The 12,863-nt window shown below is 37.0% G+C and overlaps 1 protein-coding gene across 1 annotated transcript; it reads right to left on the bottom strand.

Moving 5' to 3' along the window:
- Positions 1 to 207: 207 nt before the first annotated feature.
- LOC142520210 (uncharacterized) lies at positions 208 to 1,003 on the bottom strand. The gene is made up of 2 exons (XM_075623211.1): positions 335 to 1,003; positions 208 to 237 (listed from the first exon to the last, which is right to left on the bottom strand). Exons 1-2 carry the CDS (start codon positions 1,001 to 1,003, stop codon positions 208 to 210), a joined length of 699 nt encoding a protein of 232 aa, XP_075479326.1.
- Positions 1,004 to 12,863: the final 11,860 nt, after the last annotated feature.

Here is a 12,863-nt window from a genome sequence, read left to right as displayed (position 1 = left end):
TTGAATTCTCAAGGAGTCTCAGAATTTGAGCATATTGAGTAGCGGTAAAGTGTACTCCAAAAGATGGAAGAGATTGTGATTCAGCGTTAATTTTAGATGCATCACTGATTGAGGTGTTAGCAACAGCTCGAGTATTCTTTGAAAGGGGCTTAAAACCTCTGTTTTGAGGAAATTTTTTGTGTAGCTTATGCCTTGGAGGGTAGCCAATCAAGCGAAAACAATATTCCTTCGTATGGCCTAGCACAGAGCAATGATCACACTTGACTATCTCTGAATGCTTGGAAGTGGATGAGTAGAAGGCTGTGGTGGGAGCATCTGAGATCGGTTGGAAGACCAGCACATTTCGATGTGCTTCTTCTTGACAGAGAAGTGAATAGGCCTGACTCACAGAAGGAAGTGGATTCATCAAGAGAATCTGACTTCGAATTGAGCTATAACTGTCATTAAGGCCCATGAGAAACTGAATTAATCGTTGTTGCTGCTCGTGTTCAACATATGCTCTGGCGTTAGTACAATCACAAGACGGTGAGGTGATCAATGAGGCCAGCTCATCCCACAACTGCTTGAGCTTCGAGAAATATACGGAAATGGTGGTCGATTCTTGGGATAATCGAACAATATCTCGATGAATCGCATAGATTCTGGAACCACAAATTTTGTCAAATCGTTCCTTAAGATCTGCCCAAACACTTGATGCATCATTCGCATAAACAAGTCCACAGAAAATTTCTTTAGAAACCGAAGAAAAAATCCAAGACAACACCACCGCAATACATCGTTCCCACTGATATAATGTTGGAGAATTTGCAGCTGGTTTTCTACATGTTCCGTTGATGAATCCTAGCTTATTTTTAGCTTGGAGTGCGATCTTCGTTGCTCTGCTCCAAATACTATAATTCCCAGATCCAATTAAAGGATCAACAACAAGAGACGTACCAGGAGCATCGGATAAATGCAAATACAATGGATCGTTGAAGCTGAAAGTTGATGTCGGATTCGCCATGACTTCGCACAAAAGAGTTTCAATGTGTGCGCAAAATACCTCGAAATCACTCTAAATCACTCAAGAATGAAGCTGCCGACCTCGAAATCACTCTTAATCACTCAAGAGTGAAGCTGCCGACCTGCTGCATCAAGATCGAGAAAAAAAAACCGCTCTGATACCATGTTAACGAGCGTGTATTATTGATCTTGAGTAGTACAAAAATGTTTACAGTATGCATTATATATATGCATGTTCTAGTGACTATTTGTTGACCCGCTGGTCAATCTCTAATTAACATGTTATTGACTGAGTATACAATTGACTAGCACACTACAGTTGGTATACTATGTAACAGCCTATGCACACAATGAGCCTTACTCGACCAATGCTAGCCACCAATCCTTAAGCCCTTTAATTCTTGATATTTCAGACTCCCTTGCAACCAAAACCCCGCAGCCCCTTGCACGGTACATGAAAACGTGAGTGTTATGCAAAGAATACATCATTTCATGCCAAACCTTATATATACACCAATGAAGATACTATGGAGATCGGTAGATTCACATGCATAAACATACATTTGACATAAATATGGCGTGAATGATACATAAAAGAGAATACATGCGTGCCTTATGTTGTTTGGAGAGCAAGAATGATGAGAGGAAACCCGTATGAAGTTCTCTTGCAAGAACAAGTGGAACACCGAGGCTTTCAGCTGCTGGAATGTTGAAACAGAGGGGAAATCTGAAGGGAAAAGAGATGTATATCGGCTGGGGGTGTTACGGGAGTTTAAGGGTTTATTTTATAATAATTAGGTGGTTAATCAAATAATTAATGGGCCCTAATATGATAATTAATGGTTTGAAAATGGTTTTAAGCCCAAAAAGCTTAAAAGTAGGCCCATTAAATCCAAACGCACTCTCGAAAAATATTTCTTGTTGGAAAGATTTTGAAAATATAAGCCGAAACCTCAAAACGTCCCCTGATTCGATAAAATTTACGTACCGTTAAAAAATAAAATCATGCAGGTAAAAATACCCAATAAAATCTTTTTTTGTAAAATTGACTTAAAAACACCTTGCATTAATTTATAAAAATAAATCGTGTGATAAAAATAATTTTCCTTAAAATTATCCGGTCTCCGTTTCTCGTTCGAGCATGAAATGTATCTAAAAACCCTAATGCATGAACTTTTAAAAATTTCATGAATTAAATCTTATCATGCAATAATAATGCATAAAATGCATAAAAATAATTAAACACAAATTAATAAAATAAACATGCATTTTATGCTTTAAAACAAATTAATAAAATACAAAAGAAATTTAATAACTTGCATGCATGTGGTTCTCGTAGACCTTTAGATTTTCGGGACGTTACAAACATTATTCAAAATAATAATTGATTCAAATAATAATTCTGACAGTTAAACTGATAGTTCGTTAAAATCTTATATTTCAGAAGAAAAGACTTACTGATTTTAAATGGTACAAAGATTCCTTTTTATCTCGAATTTATGAGATACCAGATTTTAATAATAGTTTCTGGAAAGCCAAATTTATAGATGGTTTACCTTTTCTATTTGCTGAAAGAATTAGAAAAGTCTTAGGAAGATGATATTAATATTCCATATGAAAATTATACTTATGGAAAATTAATCAGTACTTGTATTAAAGAGGGTTTTGCTCTCTGTAATGAACTAAAATTAAATAATCAAATTAAAAGACAGAATTTACTTGAGAAAAAAGAATTAGGTAAATTTTGTGAACAATTTGGTATGGACTTACCCAATAAAAGTAAGAAGAAAATTAAAGAAAGAGATGAAAAATTTATAGAAAGAAAAGACATTTGTCTGATAGACAAAAAGATAAAAAGAAGAAAAGAAAAGAAAGCCATAATTTACGAAAAGAAGAAAAATATAAAAATAAATTAATAATTTGTAGAAAATGTAAAAAGTCAGGACATTATGCTAATCAATGTTGGGCTAAAAAAGATTAATAATTTAGATATAAATGATAATCTAAAAGAAATATTATTTAAAATAATAATGGATTCAAATAATAATTCTGACAGTGAAACTGATAGTTCGTTAGAATCTTATATTTCAGAAGAAATATTATATAGTGAATCAGAAATTTCTGATTTAGAATAATATAATAATTGTATACAAGGAAAATCTTGTATAAATCATATTGAAAATAATGATACAAATGATTATTTTTATAAACTCATGTCTCAATTTAATAATTTAAATATTAATGTGTTAACTAACAATAATTGTGGGGACCCGGACGCTAATCATCTTCTTAATCATCTTTGGGATTTAATTATCAATTAAGATAAACAGGGTCTAAAAAATTTTCCTTTTTAAAATGTAAGTGCGGAACGTAATGGAATTAACTAATATACATCTCAGTATAAAAGTACAATAATGTACAACAATTATTCAAACTAGTCTAAGGTTTAACTACTAAATTTCAAGTATTAAACCAAGTCTACATCCAAGTCCGGAATCACCACTCTAATCTCGATCTTTCATCATCCTCTTAACCCTGATCCTGCCCCACCTGTTGTCATGCACACATACAAACAAGACAACAGCCGGATACTCCGGTGAGAATAAATCCCAGTATAAATAATGTATACATGCAGTTAACTGAATTAACATAAAAGCATGAATTATATCTTATCACATGTAGCATAGTCAATAACATGTATCAATACCAATCTGTAAATAAAACATGAATCGTAATCTACGAGACATAAATCAATACGGATCTGTAAATCAAGTTCTAGTCTCGATATCTAAGACTCGACTCATCTCTTATTCTAATCTAGGGATCCCGATCTAATTTAGACTTTGGTATGCTGTATCGAATGTCTACAATAGACGTCGATCTACATCTAAGTTCATCGATACACCGTAAGTCTAGAGTCTACGCGGTTCTGACAAAGACTCGGCGGTTCTGCCCTAGCTAGGCTGATCTGCCCTAGACTCAAACTCTGGCTCTGGTATAATTCAATAGACTGAACATATCAATCTGATAATCGGCAAATATCAATGCAATAAAGTAAAGTATGTGATTTTGGGAAACTCAAGTCAAACCTAACTCGAGTTGTGCAATCCCGAATCAACATTTATTTATACCTTTCTCTTCTGATACTCTGACTCTGTCGAAGTCTCGAACTCAAAGTCTGTCAATACTCAATCTGACAATAACAATATCGAGGGTACGGTATCAATACACCACTCAATCAATACTGGATATAATCAGAATTCAATCAAATTCTGGTTCAACGGCATAACATCATAATCTTAATATATCCAGCCATACCATTTCAGTTAGATATAGATTCTAACATCTTATACTCGATAATCACTCAATCTTGATATCAATTCTTACTCAACTTTACTCTAAAAATCATAACAATTTCATATGGTATCTGTTCCTCAGTCCGGTTTCGATTATACGATGTCTAACATGACAAGAACATCATATATGAATCATATCAAATTCTGACAATACCATAATTTCAAATCATATCAAAACGTAGCAAAACTTACGTCTAGTTGTAGCCTACGTCGATAGGAACTCAATACCGAAGTCGGATTAAAAATCGGATTGACGGATTTCTCACAAAAGGCGTAAGGATTTTCGGAGCTTCTCTGAATCTTCTCTTTCTTCGTTTCTCCCTTCGTTTCTCTTGTCTGAAGAGGAATGTTGTGGGGGACCCGGACGCTAATTCATTCCTTAATCGTCTTTAGGAATAATTCAAAACAATTATAATAAACAGGGTCTAACTTTTTTTTTTAAAATACAAAGCGAAAACGTAATGTAATTCAATTCAAATTACATATTAAGCATAAACAAACAAATCTTGTATTATCTACAAGAATTCAACTAGGTTCAACTATAAATCAGTGCTGAATCCTAAGTTGCTTCGAAGCCCGGATCTCCACGCTATCTAGTCCAGCCTCGTTCTTTCCTTGACCCTGATCCTATCCCACCTGTTGCCATGCACACATACAAACAAGACAACAGCCGAATAACTCGGGTGAGAATTACATTCTCAGTATAAATCATGTATACATGCAATCATAAAAACAATATAAAAGCATATAACAGATATGTCTAACATGTATTCAAATCAGAATATAAATCCATATCAAGAATAAATCATATTCTAAACATGTACCATCATCAGGAACATAATTCATCATGTACCCTATTCAGGAACATAATCAACATAAGTCGATATAAACTGTCAATTAGACTCATGACTTCACATTTAAGACTAGACTCAATCCTAGTCTAGGGATCCCGGTTTTCAAAAGTTAGCATTCCCATATTGACCAACAGTAATAGAAAAGACTCCAGTTCTATCCACGTCGATAGGGTATCGATCACCAGTAATAGAAGAAGCTCTGATTCTATCCACATCAATAAAGTATCGATCACCAGTAATAGAAGAAACTCCGATTCTATCCACATCGATATAATATCGATCATCAGTAATAGAAGAGTTACAATTCTATCCACATCGATACAGTACCGATCACCAGTAATAGAAAAAGCCACATTTCTATCCACATCGATAGCCAATCATCCGGTGACAGACTTTGGCATTATCGCCAATACACGATCTTGTGATATCGTGCAATGTGCCCGTGGCGATCCCACCACTATCAGGCACTTCTGTCACAAGATTACTCGTCTAATACTTGCTGTCTATAAATCAAGAGAACAAGTACGTCAATCAAATCAATACAATAAGGTAAAGTATGTGATTTAGGGAAACTCGAGCCAAACCTCACTCGAGTTGTGCAATCCCAACTCAACATTAATTTATACCTTTATCTTCTCGCTCTGACGAAGACGAAGTCCTGAATTCAACTCTGTCCATTCTCAATCTGGTAATAACAATACCGAACAGACACAATATCAATATATAACTCAATTCAGAACATGTTCTGATCAATACTCAAACAACATACTATCTGATCAATGTCAATCGACATACAATACAACAATACAATCTCAGTCAATCTTAAATCTGATCAATATCAATCTACTGAGGTTTTGACGACATAACAATACAGTCTCGATAACCCCGTCAATCTCAACATCTCAGAAATAATACCAGAACTCATAATCAATACCGGTATAGCTCATAATTTCAATAACAATACAAATCTGATATCGAATCTCACTCAAATCGATTTCGAAAATCATAAAAATTACAGAAATAGTCTGCTCTTTAATCTGACTTCAATTATACGATGTCTACTGTATCAGAAACACCATATATGATTCCTATTCAATTCTGACAATATCATAATTTCAAATCATATCTAAACGTAACAAAACTTACGTCCCGTAGAAGCCTGCGTCGATAGGAACACAGTACTGAAGTCGGATTCAAAATCAGACGGACGGATCGTTCACAAATCACAAATCTATACGCTAAAAGGCGTAAGGATTTCTACGAACTTTTCCTCGCTTCTTTCTTCGAACTTGTGAAGGAATAATGTATTATATTTATATATATATATATATATACACCAAGCTACATGTTAAAACAACGTGTCCTCTTTTCTTGAATCTCGGTCGGCGCTCGGGCGGTGCTAAACTACCGCTCGGGCGCGGCATTCTCTGTCCATGCGCTTGTTTTATTATGCACTGGCGCTCGGGCGGTCACCAAATACCGCTCGGGCGCCGCACCTTCTGCCCGAGCACTTAACTTGTTATGCACTGGCGCTCGGGCGGTCAAAAACTACGGCTCGGGCGCCAGACTCTCTGTCCAAAATCCATTCTTGTGATGCATTGGCGCTCGGGCGGCCCTTTTCTACCGCTCGGGCGCCAACAGTTCTGTACAAAATATGCAGCCTTCATATGCTTTGGCCAATCTGGTCACAGAATAGCCCGTCTATAATCATATCAGTTCATAATCAATAATCTCAGATTAACAGAATCAAAATCTCGTGCATTACAAATGTTATATATATATATATCTCGTGCATGCAGCAAGGCAAATGGCACATTCTTCACGCAACACGTCTCGCGCATATGCGCGAAATCAACTGGCGCATATGCGCGAGACCTTAAGTCTTGGCGCGTGTCTTCCCGACTGCTGGCGCATATGCGCGACACCTTTCCGCGCATATGCGCCCAACTCTCTGGACTCGACATTCCTGAATACACCTACTCGCGCATATGCACGTCATGTCTCGGGCATATGCGCGAGACTTACTGTCATGGCAATCACCCTGCACATCGCCTCGCGCATATGGGCGACTCATCTCCGCGCATATGCGCGAGACTCTCTGGAGTCACTCGCATAGGCTTCGCGCATATGCGCGACATCTTCCGCGTATATGCGCGAGGTCTTCTGCCTGTTTGGCGCATGTGCGCGCATCCGGTCGCGCATGTGCGCCGATGCTACTGTTCTCGCACATCCATTTTCACACGCGATCTCATTTCGTGTCTCGGTTAGCCCTTTCGTAATTATCTCGATTAAAAATCAATAATCGTATTAATTATTGCCAAATCATTTCAGATTAATCTCAGATTACGGTAATCAAATTCTCGGGCCTTACAATAATATTCTAGAATTCCTTAAAATGATTAAGGATCCAATATTAAAATCTACAATTATAGATCAAATAAAAAATACTGCTTCAACTAGCAATAATAATAATATTCTTGTTAAACAAGAACAAGCTTATTCTATGAAAGAAGTAAAAAATCTTCTACAACAAAAATATAGTAAACAAAATCCAGTTACTATACATGATTTGGTAAAAGAAATAGATAATCTTAAAGAACAAGTAAAAATTTTACAACATAATAATAATAGTTTAAATTATCGTATTTCAATTATTGAAAATAATAAAAATGATTCAGTTAATAATACTGAAAGTTTTGATAATTTTCAAGATATTTCATTTCCTGATCCAAATCAAAAACATTTATCTGTTTTAAGTATGATCATATCTCAAAAATGGTACACTAATATTACCTTATTAATCGAAAATTGTTATAAGAAAAATTACATTGCTATGATTGACAGTGGTTCTGATTTTAATGTTATACAAGAAGGATTAATTCCTACGAAATATTTTCATAAAACTACTCACTCTCTTTCTCATGGAGGAGAACCATTAGAAATAAATTATAATATACCTAAAGCATATATTTGCAAAGATAAAAAATGTATTCAAACAAGTTTTTTATTAGCAAAAGATATTTCTAACCAACTTATACTTTGTGGGGACCCGGACGCTAATCAAGTTTTTAATCATCATTAGGACAATTTAATCAATTATAATAAATAGGGTCTAAATTTTATTTTTTTTCTTAATTGCGGAACGTAATGGAATACATGCAAATATATATATCAGTATATTAAAAGTACAAGTCTGGTACTATATACAATCATTCGAGCTAAGGTTTAATAACTACATATCAACTATTCCAAACCCTATCTCAGATCAAAGTCCGTAGTCTCCACTCTAATCACGATCTCTCTTCATCTCCTCGACCCTGAACCTGTCCCACCCATTGTCATGCACACATACAAACACGACAACAGCCGGATAACTCCGGTGAGAAATAAATCCCAGTATAAATCAACGAAACATGCAGTTATATCAACAATGTAAAAGCATGTAAAACATGTAACAAATATCAGTAACATGTAACAAAATCAGAAACATAATCAATATAAAATCGCCATCAGACTCGTGACTCCACGTTTCATACTAGACTCAATCCTAGTCTAGGGATCCGGGTTTCCAGACGTTGGCATTCCATATCGATCACCAGTAATAGAAGAAACTCCAATTCTATCCACATCGATATGGTATCGATCACCAGTAATAGAAGAAACTCCTATTCTATCCACATCGATATAACCAAACATCCAGTGTCTTGACCTAACCGTCACAGACTTTGGCGTTTTTACCAATTTCCTATCTTGTGACATCGTGCAATGTGCCCGTGGCGATCCCACCACTATCAGTCATATCTGTCACAAGATCACTCGACTAATACCTGCTTTCTATACATTCATATAACAAGCATATCCAGTCAAATCAATGAACATAATAATAAGAAGTATGTGATTTAGGAAAACTCAAGTATATCATACTATACTCGAGTCGATCTCCTGGTACCATATTGACTTATACTTTTTGTCTGTAGTCTTTGTCTGAAGCAATATCAGTTCTGAACTCAAGACTGTCTCTGTAAATCTGAAACGACATGTCGAGAATCATAATATCAATGTTCTATTCTCTATTCAACACTGAATCTGATTAATCTGGATTTAAGTCAAATCAACGGCATAACAGCACAATCTCAGTATCCCCGTCAATACCAAATCAACAGACATCAATTACAAATTATAACTCATATCCGATACAATCTGTAATTCATTCATAATCCAAATATGTCCGATTCCAAATCAATATAATCAGAAACTCATAACAATTCCATAATCAGTCTGTTTCTCAATCTGACTTCGATTCTACTATGTCTAACATGTCAAGAACATCATATATGAATCATATCAAATTCCTACAACATCATATTTTCAAGTGATGATAGAACTCAGTAAAACTTACGTCCAGTTGTAGCCTGCGTCGGTAGGAACACAGTACTGAAGTCGGATTAAAAATCGATCGGACGAATTTCTCACAAACTGAATTCTAAAATCATGAATTGGAAATCTCCTTCGAAGCTCTCGGTTTTCCTTCTTTTTCTAACTGAGGAAACGAATTCTGATATGTATATATATATATATATACACGTAACATGCATCAAGGCAAATGGCGCATCCTACATGCAACACGTCTCGCGCATATGCGCGACCCTCCTCGGCGTATATGCGCGAGACAGTATGTCTCGGCGCGTAGCTCGCACAGCCCCTCGCGCATATGCGCGCTTTTACTCGGCGCATATGCGCGAGGCCCTTGTTCATTTTGCCCAACTCTCTGGTACCCTCGCGCACATGCGCGGATCCATATCGCGCATCTGCGCGGGGTTCTCTGGACATCTCGCGCATATGCGCCCGGCTGGGTCGCGCATATGCGCGAGAGCTCATCCTCGCACGTAACTCTTTTCATGCTGATTTTAAACCGTGTCCCGATTAATCCCCTCGTAATCATATCAAATTATAAATCAATAATTATAGATTATCAGGATAAAATTCTCGGTCATTACATTTCTACCCTCCTAAGATATGATTTCGTCCCCGAAATCACAGGCAATCAATCATACCAATAAGAAGGAATGTAATAGAAACTGAATAGAAACTTACATCAGTGAAACAATGCTGGGAATTCCTGTTTCATGTCTGATTCAGTCTCCCAAGTGGCTTCTTCAATGCCATGACGAGTCCATTGAAATTTCAAAAGCGGAATTGTCTTTGTTTTGAGCTGTTTTTCTTTACGATCGATAATCTGAATCGGTTTCTCGACATAACTCAATGTCTCATCCAGCTCGGTCTCGTCTGGCTGAATAATATGAGAATCATCGGGGAGATACTTCCATAGCATAGATACATGGAAGACGTTATGTATCCCTGATAATGAAGGCGGTAATGCGAGTCGATAGGCACGATCTCCTATCTTTTCGAGAATTTCATATGGACCAACGTATCGTGGAGACAACTTTCCTTTCTTAACAAATCTGACAACTCCTCGGAAAGGTGAAATCTTCAAAAATACTCGATCTCCAGTCTCAAATACCAACGGTCGTCGTCTGATGTTGGCATATTTGGCTTGTCGGTCCTGAGCTGCCTTCATTTTCTTCTGAATCAGTTTCACTTTTCCCGTCATATCTCTGATCATATCAGGTCCAATCTCCGGAACTTCAGAGATATCATCCCAATAAAGAGGGGATCTGCATTTCTTTTCGTACAACGCCTCTAATGGAGCCATTTCAATACTCGTCTAATAGCTATTGTTGTATGAAAACTCGCAAAGAAGCAATGCATCTTGCCAATTAGTGCTAAAGTCAAGCATTACCGCTCTCAGCATATCTTCCAATGTCTGAATCGTCCGCTCTGATTGTCCGTCAGTTTGTGGATGATATGCGATACTCAGATGTAACTTCGTACCTAGAGCCTGCTGCAAACTCTGCCAGAAGTGCGAAGTAAACCGAGGATCACGGTCTGAAACAATCGACTTCGGCATTCCGTGCAATCTGGCTACCTCTCGCACATAAATATCGGCCATCTGGTCATATCTGTATGTCATTTTGTATGTAATAAAACATGCAGATTTGGTCAATCGATCAATTACGACCCAAATCGCATCGCAACCTCTGGAGGATCTCGGTAACTGCGTCACAAAATCCATGGAAATGTGATCTCATTTCCATTCAGGAATGGACAAACTCTGCAACAATCCTCCTGGTTTCTTTCTCTCAGCTTTCACCTGTTGGCAATTCAGACACTTGGCTACAATTTCAGTAACATCAAATTTCATCTGTTTCCACCAATATTGTGTCTTCAAATCATTATACATTTTCCTGCCACCAGGATGAATGCTAAAACGACTGTTGTGCGCTTCTGTCAGTATTCGATGTCTCAATTCTGAAACATTTGGCACAACAATACGATTTTTCACATACAAAGTACTGTCACGAACCTGATACTCCGATTGATGTCCTGCTCTGACCATAGCAATCGAATTCTGTACGTTCTGATCAACTTTCTGTGCCTCTTTGATTTTAAATATCAATTCTGGTTCAGCTCGATTCGTACATAATCTCAGAGGCTGACAATCTTTTTCAAAAGCTAATCCAAACAAACAGCAGTCTTCTATCAAATTCGAGACACCTATCGTCGATAAGGATAAGGAACATACCTTTCGATTCAGTGCATCAGCTGCTGCATTGGACTTTCCTGGGTAATATTTGATTTCACAATCGAAATCCTTCAATAAATCGAGCCATCTTCGTTGCCTCATATTCAACTCGGATTGTGAAAACAAATACTTCAAGCTCTTGTGATCAGAATATGTCTCAAATTTCTCGCCGTACAGATAATGTCGCCATATCTTCAATGCAAAGACAATGGCTGCCAATTCAAGATTATGAATTGGGTAACGAGTCTCATGTGGTTTCAGCTGTCTCGAGGCATAGGCAATGACATGCCCTCGCTGCATCAGTATACAACCCAATCCTCGATGAGATGCATCACAATAAACCACAAAATCACCAGTACCTGATGGGATAGTCAATATCGGTGCACTGGTCAGTCTTTTCTTTAATTCAAGAAAACTGGTCTCACATTCCTCAGACCAAACAAATGGAGCATTCTTCTGAGTCAACTGCGTAATCGGTTTGGCAATACTGGAAAAATCTTTGATGAATCGACGATAATATCCTGCCAAACCCATAAAACTGCGAATCTCGGGTACTGATGTCGGTCTCGGCCAAGAAATCACTGCCTCAACCTTACTGGGATCAACTGATATACCATCTCCGGATATAATTTGCCCCAGAAATACTACCTGTCTCAACCAGAACTCACATTTCGACAGTTTAGCTTATAACTTCTCAGCCCTCGAAATTTTCAACACAATTCTCAGATGATTAGCATGCTCAATCATATTCTTTGAATAAAACAAGATATCATCAATAAAAAATGATCACAAAATCATCCAGATATCTCTGAAAGATACGGTTCATCAACCCCATAAATACAGCCGGTGCATTCGTCAAACCAAATGGCATGACAATAAATTCATAGTGTCCATACCTGGTTCTAAATGCGGTTTTCGAGATATCAGAATCCCTGACTCTCAGCTGATGGTATCCAGATCTCAAATCGATCTTGTAATATACGGATGAACCCTGCAACTGATCAA

Source organism: Primulina tabacum, chromosome 12 (genome assembly GCF_025594145.1).
Source record: "Primulina tabacum isolate GXHZ01 chromosome 12, ASM2559414v2, whole genome shotgun sequence".
Taxonomy (NCBI): Eukaryota; Viridiplantae; Streptophyta; class Magnoliopsida; order Lamiales; family Gesneriaceae; genus Primulina; species Primulina tabacum.
The sequence above is the reverse complement of the archived record's forward strand: the minus strand, read 5'-3'. Positions and strand labels throughout refer to the sequence as shown.